This window comes from Caretta caretta, chromosome 26 (genome assembly GCF_965140235.1).
Source record: "Caretta caretta isolate rCarCar2 chromosome 26, rCarCar1.hap1, whole genome shotgun sequence".
NCBI lineage: Eukaryota > Metazoa > Chordata > Testudines > Cheloniidae > Caretta > Caretta caretta.
The window spans coordinates 14,250,937-14,267,318 of record NC_134231.1 but is presented as its reverse complement, the minus strand read 5'-3'; the positions used below and the strand labels follow the sequence as shown (position 1 = coordinate 14,267,318).

The 16,382-nt window shown below is 51.9% G+C and overlaps 1 protein-coding gene across 2 annotated transcripts; it reads right to left on the bottom strand.

The window, feature by feature from the left end:
- Positions 1 to 734: 734 nt before the first annotated feature.
- LOC125626443 (antimicrobial peptide NK-lysin-like) lies at positions 735 to 7,042 on the bottom strand. Of its 2 annotated transcripts, XM_075123370.1 has the most exons (7): positions 6,962 to 7,042; positions 6,433 to 6,578; positions 4,938 to 5,068; positions 2,440 to 2,550; positions 1,985 to 2,156; positions 1,522 to 1,657; positions 735 to 964 (listed from the first exon to the last, which is right to left on the bottom strand). In XM_075123370.1, the coding sequence occupies exons 2-6, from the start codon at positions 6,485 to 6,487 to the stop codon at positions 1,644 to 1,646; spliced, it is 483 nt and encodes a 160-aa protein (XP_074979471.1). In that variant the 5' UTR covers positions 6,488 to 6,578; positions 6,962 to 7,042; the 3' UTR covers positions 735 to 964; positions 1,522 to 1,643. The 2 variants fall into 2 exon arrangements, with proteins under 2 accessions (XP_074979471.1, XP_048685383.1); XM_048829426.2 differs by lacking the exon at positions 6,962 to 7,042 and having other exon boundaries at positions 6,433 to 6,656.
- Between the last annotated feature and the right edge of the window lie 9,340 nt (positions 7,043 to 16,382).

Here is a 16,382-nt window from a genome sequence, read left to right as displayed (position 1 = left end):
CAAAGGGCCTCTGCTGGGCATGCAGCCCATGGTGCCCTCCTCCACGGTGGGGAGTGGCGGGCAGGCCCCGGGACGGAGGAGGACGCAAGCCCTGCAGGGGTGCTCTCCCGTGATGGAGGCAGGGGGCATTGGGAATCTGCCCTTGCGGGAACCAGCCTGGGGGAGAATCCGAAGCTCACGCCCCCGGGGAGGCCCCTTGTCCACACCTTGGGGGTGGCTCTGCCCGGCACAGCAGAGGAAGGGTTGTCACAGGATCATCTCCTGGCCTGAGAGGCTCCTCTGCGCAGGGGAGCCGGGTGACCAACATGCAACAGTCACCATGTCCCACCCCGTCCCTTATCTCCCGCCATGGTGAGCTCGGAACCCGGGGTGGTTTCTGCTTTGCAGGTGGCCACTTTCCCCTCCTGCGCTCACCATTCCTCAGGCGCGTCTTCTTCTGAGCCAACAGCTTCTGCTCCCTTTCCTGCTCCCCACTCCCAGCTCTGGTCTGGCGGGCGAGGGGGGAAGGAGTTGCAGGGGCCAGGGACCCCCCACCAGCTGCGGCCAGCCTGTGACGCCATCAGGGCCCCTGGGATAAGGAGCGCAGGAGGGAAATGCAGACGTTGGACCGGAGAGAGGCAGGATTGTGGCTGGGACAAATGCTTCTCAAGCAGCATCAGCAGCTCTGGGGCTGAAAGGCTCGTTTCCGCCTGCCCACCCTCCCTGCCCAGCAGGGGCATGAAACCAGCGACAAGTTGTCCAAAGCACTTTATTCACAAGGAAGCCAAAAGCAGTGGGGTGGAGGAAGGGTCAGATGCCCGGCTGGTGCAAATCGGCATGGCCTGGAGCTGTGCCCACGTGCACCAGCTCAGCATCCGGCCCACGATATCCAGCAGAAGAGATGCCAGACTGCCAGAGCCAAGCTGATGGCCAAGGGCTGGCAGAGCCGCTGTCCTCGGGTTATCTGCTCCGGCCTGCAGCAGTCCTGGATGAGGGAGACAGCAGCGTGGGGCAGTCAGCCTGTGAGCTTAGCCAGGAAGGGTCCTGCTTTCTGCCTTCAGCTCCAGGCTATACCCCCCCATCTCCTCCACAGCCCCGACTGGGCTAGCCCCCCATATGCCCCCCGCTGCCCGCACTGCCTGGGGCTCATAACCCTGGGTGGTGTTCGGAGCACCCACTGGTGAGCGGGTCCCCAGAGCACCCATCCCCGTGGGCACATGGAGCCATCAGTGTGTGCTCCAGGCCCCGCTCCGTGCCCGATCTCTAGAGATGAGCGTGGGGCAGCCCCAGCGGTGGAGCCGTGAGCTCCTGCTTTAAGCTCTGCCGGTCCCCGATGTGCAGCCACCCCGCCCAGGGCATCACAGACCAAGGAGCACGTGGGCCCCGAAGACACCGCAGCACTCACCGGGCTGGGCCGGGCTGAGGCACTGGGTTGAAGGAGCCCCGGCTGCTGCTCCAGCGACACGGTGCCATAGGTCAGACCCGAGCACCAGTGGGTCCCGCTCCCCCAGCCCAGGGATCTGCCTTGGGGGCATCACGTACCCAGCTGGCCCCATGCCATGCTCCATGCAGCCAGTTCTGTGCAGTGCAGGTGGGCACAATCATCAGCAGCAGCAGCGAGAAGCTTTGGGGAATTGGCATGGCCTCGGGGAAAGCGGCGGGCATCAGTTTGAGAACTCTGGAGGGAAAGCCAGCGTTTCCGGGTCAGAGCAGCTCCAGCCCCCCGGGCAGGCAGGCCTAGGCATCCTCTGTGCGGCACCTCAGAGCCGGGCCGGGGGACAGCTGAGCCCTAGCGGGATAATCACGGGGATGGGGGAAGAAGAAGTCGGGGGAGGATCCCTGGAGATGCGGGGGGGGGGGGTGAACTCTGCAGGGGACAGTTCCTGGGGTGGGGGCGATTGCTGGGCCAGAGAGGGACAGCCCAGTCCATGTTTCTGGGAGAAGCCCCGAGGAGGCTGGCCCGAAGTTTCCCGTGGGGGATGAACTGTGGCCTTCGTGCTCTCACCTGGGGGTTCCTTGCACCATTTGATGCTGGTGCAGATATCTCCGGCCTCATCGCCATTCTGCAGTCCATCCGTGAGCTGATCTTTGTACTTTTTCAGCAGCGATTTGCACATCCCGGCCTGGCGTCTGCCCACGGCCCTGCACACGGAGTTCAGGGCCTTGCTGATCGCGTCCTGCGGCGAGACCCCTGGCCCGTGAGCTATGGCACCGCGCTCCGCCCACCCTTTGCTCTCCCATAACTTCGCCATCAGCCAGGGACTCATCCCCCGGTCCGCTCCCCATCTCTCCCTCTCTTTCCCCACTCTCCCATCACCGTCACGCCCTCTCCGTTCCCCCCCACATCTTCTCCCTCCTCATCCCACCGTTCCTCACCCCCCCACACACTTCCTCAGGCCTCCCCCTGCTCTAACCACTGGGCAGGCCAACCCGCAGTGCAAGCAGCACTGGGTGACTTACGTCGTCGGGATCATCGCCAGCTAACGACTTGAGCTTATCCACAATCTGGGTGCAGAACGTGCACTTCTTGGCGGGGGGCCGAGCCTCGTCTTCCTCCTCCAGCTGATCCCACTGTCCCAGAGAGAACCGTGCAGCTATGGGACCAGGACCCAGAGCGGCCAGGCCCAGGGCGGCACTAACCGGGTATGACGCCCAGCCCGAGAGGGGTTCTCAGCGGGGCTGGGCCGGGTGTTCGACTGTTACCTCCTCTGACCACAGGGCAACAGTATCCCCGCCAGTATCTATCTCAATCGCTCGTCCAGCCCTAATTATTATTCCTAGTCGTTATTCGCAGCGCAGGAGCACTGAGGAAGGTGGCGATGGGGCAGGGCCCCAGTGCCAGGCGCTGCACAGACGCAGAACAAAATGACGCGCTCCCTGCCCCCAAAGGCAATCTCCGAGCGCCGCGCAATCGTCAGTGTGTTTATTAGGGCTGGTTGAATGGCTCCCCTTGAAGCTGCGGGTCAGGGGGAAACTGGGGTTTTGACTCAGCGAAATGCTCCCCGGAAAGCGTCTGCTTCCCGCTTGTTCATCCAAAGAAACGGAGCGCCCACAATATGTCGATGCCGAAGTGTCTCCTGGGAGCAGCAGGTCAGGTGCTTCCTGCTTCCAGCCTCCTCTATGGACCGGGCTCCCCCGCGGAACGTCGCCTCCCAGGAGGCACCGGGGAGAGGTGGCAGCCGCAACAAGAGGTGAGGCTGCAGTGCATCATGGGAGATGTAGTCCAGTCAGCCCCTAGAGGAAACTGGGGGCCTGGGGCACCCGAACTACAACTCCCATGATGCACTGGGGAGAGGCAGCCGCAACAAGAGGCGAGGCTGCAGTGCATCATGGGAGATGTAGTCCAGTCAGCCCCTAGAGAATGGGGGCCTGGGGCACCTGAACTACAACTCCCATGATGCACTGGGGAGAGGCAGCCGCAACAAGAGGCGAGGCTGCAGTGCATCATGGGAGATGTAGTCCAGTCAGCCCCTAGAGGAGAATGGGGGCCTGGGGCACCCGAACTACAACTCCCATGATGCACTGGGGAGAGGCAGCTGCAGGAAGAGGTGAGGCTACAGTGCATCATGGGAGATGTAGTCCAGTTAGCCCCTAGAGGAGAATGGGGGTCTGGGGCACCCGAACTACAACTCCCATGATGCACTGGGGAGAGGCAGCCGCAACAAGAGGCGAGGCTGCAGTGCATCATGGGAGATGTACCCGAACTACAACTCCCATGAGGCACCGGGGAGAGGTGGCAGCTGCAGGAAGAGGTGAGGCTGCAGTGCATCATGGGATATGTTGTCCAGTCAGTGCCTAAAGGAGACTGAGGGCCTGAGGCACCCGAACTACAACTCCCATGAGGCACTGCAGCAGCATTTGCAAAAGTGACGTATGAGGGTTTTCAATATTTTTGCTGAAAACTTGAAATTTCGCATGGGGGGAAAAAAAACCCAGCTCTACATTTATCCTTTCAACCCCCACTCCCACTCCCCCGGGAGGCGGGGCTGTGCTATGTGCCCCATTTTACAGGGAGGGATACTGAGGCACAGAGAGACACAGTGACCTGCTGAAGGTTACTCAGGGAGCCTGTGGCAGGGCAGGCCAGTGCCCCCACCACTGGGCCACCCTTCCTCACCGACACGAGCGAAGTTTTGCCTATCTTGGCCTGGGGTGGGGGGGTGGGGATCAAGGGGGATGGGATAAGGGAGGGCAGTGGGGTCAGAAGCAGAGGGCGTAATCGTTGGGCCATGGAGTGGAAGGGCTGCTGCAGTGGCTGGCTCCTGCCATTGCCTCACTAGCTACCTCAGCTCCTCCCTGGTGCTGGGGGGCAAGGAGAGGAGGGGGGCAGCTGGCTGGACTGACCCCCCCCCCGTGGGTCGTAAGCGGCTCCTGCCACCTCCACTGCAGCCATAAGCAGCTCCCGCAGCAGGGATCATTCCTGGCTCCGCTCCATCAGCTGCCCTGACCCCCTCTCCCTGCTCCACCTGGGCACTGCAGGACTGGGAGGTGGGTGCAGGTAGCTGGGCTGGGAGCCATGCAGAGCAGGAGACCAAGGAAGGGGGTTTCCGCTCCTCCCCAGCTTCTCTGACTCATCCAGGCCCCCGCCTTCCGTTGCCAAACCAGCCAACTCCTTCTGCACCCGGTGCATTGCCACCGCAGCCCAGAGCTCAGGAAATTTCATCCCTGTGTCTCCTGGGGCCCCTCTCTGGCCCCTGCTGAGCTCCGCTCCCAGAGAATCCCTCCCTTAGCCCCCAAGCGCCTGCAGCACCCAGGCTGGGCACCCAGCGCCCCTCCGCACTGCCCCTTGCCCCACCTTTTGTCACCCAACTGCAGTCAGTTCCCCTCCCCTCGCTCCCTGCATGGGCAGCCAGTGGGGAAGGGACAAGGCATGGAAATGGGGAGGGGGAGAGACGGACGCGGCTCCAGCACCCCCCGAGGAAAGGGGGAGGAGAGACGGACGCAGCTCCAGTACTCACCAGAGGAACGGCGGCCCAGAGGCTCGTGCAGTACTGCTCCCTCTGGCATTTGACAGCCGTGGCCGCATCCTGGCACCAGAACTTGGGTCCTTGCAAACATCGCGTGGGAACCAAATCTTGCCCGGCCAACGCTGCCCAACAAAGAGACAAGTGGGAGGGGGGCAAAGCCCTGTGGACCTGTAACGCCCTCTGGCTGGCCCAGGAGCGCTTCCCCCAGGAGAACGTGACCTCCCAACCCATATCTGGTATGTCACGCTCTGTCCCCACGGCCAGCCCCACAGCTGGTCAGTCAGCCTTTCTGCCATTCAGCTGCGTAAATCTTCAGCTCTAGATAACAACAGGTTCTGCATGCAGCGTGAGTCAGTCTCACTAGGGCAATGCTGGCCCCACCTTGCCGATGGGTTGTCTCAAGATACAAAGAGACCCTACAAGGGCAGGCTATGGGATCAGAGGTTCTCCGGGATGTACAGAACCAGTGTCTTCCTGGGCGTGACTGTGTTCATTCTCGTGGGGTTATGTCGGGGGGGGGGGCGGGTCTGCCCCAGTGAGTCATTCACTAGCCTGTCCATTAACGCGCTAGAAATCAAACGGAGCCTTTCTAGTAATAGATACCAAAAGGAAGGGCTAAGCAGGATCTGCTGCTCTCTGGAGCATCCCAAAATCCTCGAGAGGAACATTATATTATTATTTGAATTACCAGGACCCTGTTATGCCAGGCAATGTACAAACACACAGCAAAAAGACAGCCCCTGCCCTAGGAGCTGACGAGCTACGCAAACGTGGTCTAGCTGCACTGCAATATGTGGGGCCTTGTCCATAGGAACGTGGTGGGACCTGCCAGACCAGAGCAGAACCAGGGCCCAGCCCACCCAGGATCCTGCCTTTGATAATACCCAAGATCAGAGGCATCAAAGGAAGAGGCAGGGAAATCTGAAAGCAGCTCACTGGCTTCCCTTCCTGCCCGACTCTGGTGACATGCTCTGTGGGTTCTTCTAGCTCAGGGACCATAGCGGTCAGCCCCGAGGGTCTAAAAACCAGGAATCTGGCCTCCAAAATCATGAGATTTCAAATTAATAAGGGGGGGTATTTTTATTGGCCTTCTGGGGCTGGCAAGTTTTGGGGTCCACGTGTTTCTCTTCAGCCTCAAAAGCGAGAAACTCCCTTTTTTTCTGAAAGGAAAGCGGAGACGTTGATCTAATCACCTGATCCCAGCAGCCGGGGCGCAAGCAAAACGAGCAAATGGATTGAATTGTCGTTCTAACCAGCGTGGCTGGGCCTGACCTGCAGCTGGCCGGCCGGCAAACCCCAGAGCCCTTCGCATGATAACGACGTTTGCCCCTTCCCATCTCGCTGGTCCAGAAGCAGATGCACCTGCCTGTTAGCAGCGCTTGGCTCCTAAAACCCTTCGGTGCTCTTGGCTTGCTCCCGGCTGGGGCCTGGCAATGGACATGGGGGGTGGGGTGGGAAGCAAGCCTACCCCTCCCTTGCTTCTTACCTGTGGCCACAGCGAAGAGCAATGGGAGGCCGAGCATCGAAGCCATTGGAGCCATTGAAGCTGGAATGGCCGGCCAGAGCTCTTGCAGTTGCTTTTATAGCCCAAGTGAAGGAGGCGGAGGGGTCTGGCTGGGCCAGTAGGAGCATCTGAAAGCCAGAGAGACCTTAAAAAGGAGTGTTGAGGTCTTGCCGCCCCCCTTCCCTCCGACCCCTGCTGCTCTTCCTTCCTCCTACGCCCCTGGCTTTCTGCAGAGATGCTCGCCACAGAAACTAACCAGACACAGAAGGCAGCCACCACCACAGGCTCTGCTCTGTTGGGGGCTGGCTTTCTCTCCCCCTGCCTCCTTCGTGGGCTCCCTGCTCCCCATCCCTGGGGCCCTGGTATCTTCCCCTTCGGGCCCGCTCCTGTTCGTGTCAGCAAGGCTGCACCGGGTCGGGAGCCCAACCATGTTCCATTGCAGCTGGGTGGGTTTGGGGTGATTTCCCAGTTCCCAGCTTCCTCACTGCAGCCGCTGGCTTCTCTGACTCACCCGGGCTGGGGGGGTCGGCCCCCGGCGGGGACCACAGCTCAGCGCCAGGCAGGTGGGAACAACTGCAGAAACAGCTGGTGGTTTCCAGCCCGGGCCTCCGCCTGTTCGCTCACAGGCGAGTGGTGGCCTCTGCACTCAGAGAGCGGAACCCCGCGGTTCATCTCCGTTTGTTCCCAGCTGCTTTGGTCCAAGCTGGCGTCACTGCACCGGTGTCCCGTCGAGGCGCTGTGGCATGGGTCCACCGCGAGTTATATCTGGCATGATCAAATCGTCCGAGACGCCTTCTAATATACTGAGCTAAGCTGGACCTAGTATAGACCCCCCCCAACCCGTGGCACCTGCCGGTCACTGATGGTCATCACGAAAATTAATCAGTAGTGAGTCGGCCAGTTTCCAAGCTGTACCAGATCTTTGCCCCTCCGATCTATGAGTGATTGATTTCCTCTTGTTATGGACTTTGCCAAAGGCTTTTTGCAAGTCACAGGAACGGTCAAACTGGATCAGCCTGAGATCCAGCCAGCACAGTAGCCCGTCCATGACAGTGGTAGCATCAGATGCTGCAGAGGAAGGAGTAAGTACCCTATGGTAGCAGATGTGGGATAACCTGGCCCCCGTTTAGGTCTACCCCTAATGCATGTTAGCTTTAACATGAACTCCGGATATTCTGGCTAGCCATATAAATGTCCAATCCCTGTTTCAAACTTGAAAAAGGCCTGGCATCCTGTGGCAGAGAGTTCCACAGTCTAATCGTGCATTGTGCAAAACACTCTTTCCTTTTATCGGTTTCCCGCATCTTCACTTCATCGAATGCCCCCTTGTTCTTGTGTTATGCGACAGAGAGAACAGAAGCTGGGTTCCCACTCTCCTGTCTCTAGACCAATTATTATTACAGGTAGCAACACATGTAGTTAAGGTTGGCTGACACGTCCCATGATAAGAGCCTGTTTTCAGATGCTTATAACTTTGCCAAATTTGAATATTTCCGGCTGAAATTTTCCATGCTGGGTGTCTGCCACAGATTGAATTTTGGGGGGAAAGTTTCAACAAAAATGGATCAGCAGTTTCTCCAAATGAAGTGGAAAAAAATATACAGTTTTTTTCCCCCAACTAAAAAAATTCTTTCAGCGGTTTCATTGAGAAGCCCTAGATTCTGCATGCTTTGGAGCGGGGGCTTGAAATCTGGTGGAGAGATCACCTTCGGGTCAGAGTTGTGCCTTGTGCTGCCCATGTGAAAATTCGCCCAACTTTGGCCAAGTTGCAAGGCTTTGAAAAATTGCAGTTTGCACACGCTCACGTGGGATTTATTAGGGTTTGGTAGAGTGGCTAGATTTCATGTGCACTGAGGATGCTTCATCCCGTCAAAGCTCCTACATGCCAACCATCGTGTGTGTGTACCATCTCCACAGAGCGAGGGAGCATGTTCCATCCCGAGGCTGCATGAGCTAAGAAGGACTCTCCCTGCAATTGGTGCTTTGCACTGTGGTGCTGGACACCAGCAAAGAGACTGTCAGGGACAAGCTAGAGGGGACAGGGGCAGACAGGGTCAGTCTTAGGGGGTAACAGGGCAGAAGGGGCTATTCCCTCTAAAGAACACTCCCCTCCCAAGGCTCCTGAATTTCAGCGTTCCTCTGTTAGAAGCACAGGTCTGTGAAACCTGCTGATAAAGCAGAATACGCACCCAGTAGCTGGACACAGAGGATAACAACCTACTACTACCGAGAGTTACTCATTAGCTCAAGTGGCTCAAGAGGTCTGTGGGGTGCAGCTTAAGATTCCAACCCTGCTGATGACCCACACGGAATGAGAAGTGTTAATTAGACCCAGAGAGCCCCACCCTGGAGGGTTGGTCAGGCTCAGGAAGGAGTTACAAGGCCAGCTGGGAGGAGTCCCTGTTCTCTGGGAAGGGCCTGGCAGGAGGCCGGTGAAGGGAGAACCTACAAGGGAGTCGATGGGTGGAAGTTGCTTAGTTTGTATTTTTGGCTGGGTCTGACTCTTGCTGAGGGAAGCCCTGTGAGCGGCTGCTCTGGAAGACATGTGAGGCTGAAAAGGTACCCGGTAGGGGCGGAAGACGCTGTGTTACCGGACATCGCTCGTGGGGGACGTCGCTACCCCAGAAAGGTAGCTTTACCTGGCCGGAGGGCCTCGTCGCTGCTGTCCTAGACCAGTGAAGTCCAGAGAGAGTGGCGGAGTGTATGAAATACTGGGCGTGCCACAAGGAGGTGCTCCAGGACGGTGCAGCTATGGCGGGGCTGAATTACGGCTGTGCAGGCAACCAGACCAAATATGATCTCTGACAATACTTCGCCTCTCGCCCTGGGTCTACTCCCCCTCTTCAGCAGCCTCTTGGGAGGGATGTTGTGAAAGTCCCACGTCAACCGGCTGTCCTTTGCCCACTACCGTACTGACCTGTTTAAAGAATTAGTATGTTCCCTTTGCAGAAACCAGGCTGGCTAGCCCCCATCACATCACCACCTTCCCGAGGTTTGATTCTTCTGTCTCTGTTTCTCTGCCCGGGACGGATTACTCACTGCTCTGTAATTCCCCACCTCACGCCTATGGCCTTCCTTAAATGCAGGTTCAGTGCTTACCCCCCTCAATCCTCGCTGACCGGTGCGGCTTTTCAGGAGAGATTGCCTCCTTTGTTGGATCATATTAAAGAAGTTCTGTATTAAAATCACAAATGAGTTTGATTCCCCATAGTTCAAATTCCAGGGTATTACTAATTAAGAGGTCTCTTGGTTTTTGGTACTGTTTCTCTCCCTCTGTGTGTGAAACTTGCAAGCTGCTAACTGTGTTAGTACATTCTAAGACAGAGTCTGTTCTCAAAGCAGTTCACAGAGAGAGAGACTCAAAACAATACTCTAACAACAGAAACAGCACCCAGAGACTCCCCGCCCTTTTGTTGTATTAACAATTGTCATTAAAATAGAGATAGAGGATGTATGTGGATGGATGCTTGGTGTGGATAATAACTGAATGATTAGGGAGGTGCCAGCCTAAGAATCCAGTGTCCATCGGCTGAAGAAGGCATCAAGTGGAAATAACCAGAGGACCCCCCCCCCCCCCCCCCCCGGTGGGCAGACTGGAATCCACCCAACAGCCTCAAGAATGGGAGAACCAAAGAACAAGATAACATCTTGGAGCCGTCAGGAATGTGCTATCTGCTGATTGATTCAGCAACAGCATGATGAAGCAATTCCCATAGACTGGCATAGGAAGAAATTCCTATAAAAATAGACTCTAAAAAGTGAGAACTTTGGGGTCTGATTCTGCAAACCAACTTCCAGGAGCATCAGATGAGCATCTGACAAGGCCCTGCTCCCTCCGCATGTCCAGGCCACCTGGCCAGTGGCTTGGCATGAGCAACTCTAAGGCTGGTAACTATGATAACAACCTTGCAGAACCTGTGTGTGTGTGTTTGTATGAATGAATGTGTGAATAAATATGAGATTGAATGGCATGTTATAGCTATAACTAACTGCTTACTAGGATTCTTTCTGTATTCACAATAAATGTGGTATTTTGCCTTTTTCCCTTTAATAAGATCCTGCTGGTTTTTATTTTATTGGTATAACATTTTGGTGGAGAAATGCAAAAGGGGGAATATTGGTAAAAAACCTCAGTTATTGTAAATATTGGTGTGCACACCGCCAGCTCTAGTGAGCTAGGCATTTCTATTAGGTTAACCAGACCTGCTGGCCTCCGAGAAGGTAGCAGGGGACCTGCTGGCCTCTGAGAAGGTAGCAGGAAAAACAGATTAAACCAGACCTGCTGGCCTCCGAGAAGGTAGCAGGGGAGCTGCTGGCCTCCAAGAAGGTAGCAGGGAAGAACAGGTTAACCGGACCTGCTGGCCTCCGAGAAGGTAGCAGGAAGAAATAGGTTAACTGGACCTGCTGGCCTCTGGGAGGGTAGCAGGGGACCTGCTGGCCTCCGGGAAGGTAGCAGGGGAAAAACGCATAGATTAAGCTATGATTTCAGAATCTAGGCTGTGTCACTTGCTAAGTAATACCAGCAGTGACAAAGAGATTGAAATATTCATGTTAAGATGTTTAAAAGAAAACAGGGTAAGCCAGTACCAGAGGGAGCAATGGAGTCAGAAGGAACTCCAACCTCACCTTTTGTTAAAGAAATTACACCTTTTAAACAAATCCTTCAAAAATTTGGGCACAGTCCTTGGACTAAACAAGCCCTAGCTGATGTCTGCACTATTTCGGACCTAGAGGATAGATTGGCTCAGTATATCCTCATATACAAACCTTCTAGTGCTGCCAAAAGAGATGCAGCAGCGATTTGGTTGTTGTGGGAGGCATGTAAGGATTCTTCCCTCCGCTTGTCTTCATGTAAAGAGGAAAAGGCACAAATGGAAAAGGGAGCAGACAATTGGAAGGTGCTGGCTACAAATACCCAAAGCCAGCTGAAAATAGTGAAAGAGGCACTCCAGGAATACAAAAAGAGTGAAAAAGTTAACTCTGCAGAGGCTGGAGGGAGGCAGGTAAAGGGGGAGAAGGTCCTATGTATGGCACCCCCAGGCATAATTACAAAGAGAAAAGAGAGTAAAAAAAAAAAGTTAACTCTGCAGAGGCTGGAGGGAATTAAGCAGTTAAACTTTGTATTTCACCCAAACAACTTTTAACCAAAAATGTTAAAAAGGAAAAGTGTTAGAGAAAGAGCATTCTTGGTTTCTTTGCAGCCATTCTGAAAGAAAAATGGGCCCTTTTCCAAAGGAATGTCTGTAAATTAGCCAGGCAAAAATAAACTATCTGATTAAAATCATTTGACTGGACAATTTAGTCAAATTTGCTAAAAGAACATAAGAGGGTTCTATTGGAACTTAACTGCCTCAAATGTATAAAGGGAATGTAGGATGTAAAAAACAGAGCAGTGTGGCAGGGATGTTAAGGAAAAGAAAATGTGTATGTATCTGTCTGAGTGTGTGTAAATATGTAAAGTTCTAAGGACCAGTTAGTTTTGTTTTTGTTTTAAATAATGCCACTAAAAATCCATTTGACTCTTTAATTCAAAGTTGCAAAACTGACAGACCTTTTTGCTAGACACAGGTAATTAGTGTTGTTTGGCTTTGGGATTTGGCATTTAACCCTTAAAAGGTAACTCAATGCTTTACAAAATTTAAAATGTTTTTAAGTTGTGGCTGCAGCAGGGCAGTCAAAATCAGGAGAATATAAAAAAAAAAATTTGGATTCTTTTTGTTTGTTTGTTTTTTGTTTGTTTGTTTTTGTAACAAAATAGCAGATGAGAGTTGTAGTAAAAAGAAAAAATTAAAAAAAGACAGTGCCTCTCTGAAGCAACAGCAGGGGTGAGGTGCACAAAACAAAAAGAAGCAATGTTAGAAACACTGAGTCTTAAAATGGCTCTGAATAATCAGACTGTCACTTTGATAAAGGTACATGAAAACTCTGTAAGCAAAAAAAGAAATAGTGACACCTTATGTAAAAATGGATCTGGATAATGTTATAGAAGTTAAGCTATGGAAGGAATGTGCATTTGCCCCAGAACATGTGCAGGGTATATTGTAGAAGGGGCAAAAGAAATGCAAACATACCATGCTACTTCATTAAAATGCTATTAGGGCTCCAAAGGGAGCCACAATAGGTTGGGTTTTCTTTTTCAGATTGCTGTGTGTTTTGGAAGCAGAAGTTAAAAGTAATCAAAACTCTGGTGAAAGTTGATTGTGTCCCTTTTAAGATAGACTCTCTGAGCTGCTGATGGCTTTAAATCCAAAAGCAGGAAGTTTCTGTGAAAATGCAAATTACCTAAATGATGAAGGAAAGAACTAGCAGCACAAAGGAGCTGCAGATAAAGGACATACCTGGTCAGCAAACAAATTGTCTAAATAAAAGGCATGGGATAACAAGATAATTTTAATAAATTTAATGATAATAAGTATCCCTGTAACAACGTATAGTGTGTATGATTTTTGGAAAAATCCTTTAAGGTCGTATGGTAATGATGCTTCTCAGTTATTACCTGTAAATAAAACTTAAAGCTTAACACAGCAGGAAAAACAGTATAAACTTGGTCTGCTGTATAAGAAGGAAAACTCAGGGATTTAATGACTAAACAGTGGGATAATTTCCCCATAACCCTTAAAAGATAAAAGCCATTGAAACCTGGCCTGCCTATAGAACAAAAACAGGAAAATATGGGGGCAATTTCTCTGTTTTGCCTGCAATCAGCAAGGGTATTTGTAAAAGAAATATTTTAAGCAATAATCTGCCACCCCAAAAGGGGTAGAAACATGTTCTTTTTGTCTTTCCGAAAATCAGGAAAAGCTGATGCCAGCTGAAAAGCAACCCAATACCAGGAATCTACTGTCACAATAGAAATTGTGTTTTGTGTTCTATGTTTTGTCTTGTGTTTTGTCTTGTTGCTAGCACTGTTGTGTGTTTAAAAAAAAATACTGAAGACCTGCAGGAACTTAAAAATAAATTAAGCTTTCTGTCCCAGCTACAGGACAGCCTGATACAAAAACAAGTACATGCCAATGTAGACTTGGTCCAAATTGGTCTGGGTAACCTAAAAGGCCGATGGAATCTTTAGTAATGGCTTAATACTACCACATGGCTTATCCATAAGAAAAAAAAAATTTAGAAATAGGAATCTACACAGCCATAGCTATGGGATGCACTGAAATGCAGATACTTGCCCTAGCTACTTTGGAACACAAAATGTTCTGGGTCATATTGGGAAATATTAAGGGTTTGATGCATTTGTTAAAAAAGAAAGAGATCATTGTTTGACACTTATCAATATGAATGGATGCAATATGCTTCCAGTATTGTAAAACCAGACTTGTTAATGGGAGAAATTGTTGTCAAAATTGCACACCAACAGTCCCTGGAGGCAAAGGTATTGAAGGTTAACCCACTCCCCATATTACACATGGGATCCTTCTGGCTACCCTGGACCTTGAGCCAGTGAGCTGGGGAGGGAGGGAAGCTATTGGACACTAGAGGTTGTACCGAATGGACTCCTCAAAAGTGGGTGTGCCTCACCTTGCCTGTTGCCCCAGAACCTTGTAGTAAAGATACATCACTAGGATCATGTATGTGGCATGAATTGGAATCACAAACTCAAATTGCCTCACAGTACTTTCTCTTGAATAGGCTACATAGAAAGTGACACTGACGATTATAAATCTTAGTGTCAAAAGGGGGATTATGTTGGATCATATTAAAGAAGTTCTGTATTAAAATCACAAATGAGTTTGATTCCCCATAGTTCAAATTCCAGGGTATTACTAATTAAGAGCTCTCTTGGTTTTTGGTACTGTTTCTCTCCCTCTCTGTGTGAAACCTGCAAGCTGCTAACTGTGTTAGTACATTCTAAGACAGAGTCTGTTCTCAAAGCAATTCACAGAGAGAGAGACTCAAAGCAATACTCTAACAACAGAAACAGCACCCAGAGACTCCCCGCCCTTTTGTTGTATTAACAATTGTCATTAAAATAGAGATAGAGGATGTATGTGGATGGATGCTTGGTGTGGATAATAACTGAATGATCAGGGAGGTGCCAGCCTAAGAATCCAGTGTCCATCGGCTGAAGAAGGCATCAAGTGGAAATAACCAGAGGACCCCCCCCCCCCCCCCCGGTGGGCAGACTGGAATCCACCCAACAGCCTCAAGAATGGGAGAACCAAAGAACAAGATAACATCTTGGAGCCATCAGGAATGTGCTATCTGCTGATTGATTCAGCAACAGCATGATGAAGCAATTCCCATAGACTGGCATAGGAAGAAATTCCTATAAAAATAGACTCTAGAAAGTGAGAACTTTGGGGTCTGATTCTGCAAACCAACTTCCAGGAGCATCAGATGAGCATCTGACAAGGCCCTGCTCCCTCCGCATGTCCAGGCCACCTGGCCAGTGGCTTGGCATGAGCAAGGTAACTATGATAACAACCTTGCAGAACCTGTGTGTGTGTGTTTGTATGAATGAATGTGTGAATAAATATGAGATTGAATGGCATGTTATAGCTATAACTAACTGCTTACTAGGATTCTTTCTGTATTCACAATAAATGTGGTATTTTGCCTTTTTCCCTTTAATAAGATCCTGCTGGTTTTTATTTTATTGGTATAACACCTTTTCCTGGCAGTTCAGCCTCTAGCTCTTGAAAACTCTTGGCTGGACCATCTGGGCCTGGTGACTTGTTGCTTTTTAAACAATCAATTTATTCCCGTATCTCTTCTTCCGATACGTGGGTCTCTAACAACACCTCATCCTTATTACCAGGAAACAGCAGGTGCAGAGTGGGTATTCTTGCAACACCCTTAGCGGGAAAAATTGATGAGCTAAATCATTTCGCTTCCCAGCAATGCACTTAACTTCCTTCATTGGTCCCTGGTGACCAATTACATAGACTCACAGGACTGGAAGGGCCCTCGAGAGGTCATCTACCCCAGGCCCCTGCACTCAAGGCAGGACTAAGCGTTATTTAGACCATAGGCACCGACTACATGGGTGCTCTGGTGCTGGAGCACCCATGGGGAAAAATCAGTGGGTGCTCTGCACCCACTGGCAGCCAAGCTCCCCTCACCCCCCGCCCCTTCTCCTCCCCCCCCCCCCCCCCCCCCGAGCGCGCCGCGTCCCTGCTCCTCCGCCTGCCTCCCAGCGCAAGCTCCGGGAAGGAGGGGGGAGGACCGGGAACGTGGTGCGCTCAGGGGAGGAGGTGGGGAAGAGGCGGGGCCAGGGCAGGAATTTGGGGAAGGAGTCGAATAGGGGCAGGGAGGGGGTGGAGTTGAGGTGGGGACTTTGGGGAAGGGGTTGGAATGGGGGCAGGAGGGAGGCGGGGCAGGGGTGGAGTTGGGGCGGGGGCAGAGGAGGGTCGAGCACCCACTGGCACCATTAGAAGTTGGCGCCTATGATTTAGACCATCCCTGACAGGGGTTTGTCTAACCTGCTCTTAAAAATCCCCAATGATGGAGATTCCACAACCTTCCTGGGCAATTTATTCCAGGGCTTAACCACCTTGACAGTTCGGAAGTTTTTCCTAATGTCCAACCTATACCGCCCTCGCTGCAATTTATGCCCATTGCTGCTTGTCCTGTCCTCAGAGATTAAGAAGGATAATTCTTCTCCCTCCTTTTGTAACAAGCTTTTACATACTTGAAAACTGTTATCATGTCCCCTCTTGGTCTTCTCTTTTCCAAACTAAACAAACCCAATTTTTTCAATCTTCCCTCATAGGTCATGTTTTCTAGACCTTTCATCTTTTTTGTTGCTCTTCTCTGGACTTTCTCCAATTTGTCCACATCCTTCCTGAAATGTGGCACCCAGAACTGGACACAATGCTCCAGTTAAAACAACGAGGAGTCCTTGTGGCACCTTAGAAACTAAGAAATTTATTTGGGCATAAGCTTTCGTGGGATTATGCCCAAATAAATTTCTTAGTCTCTAAGGT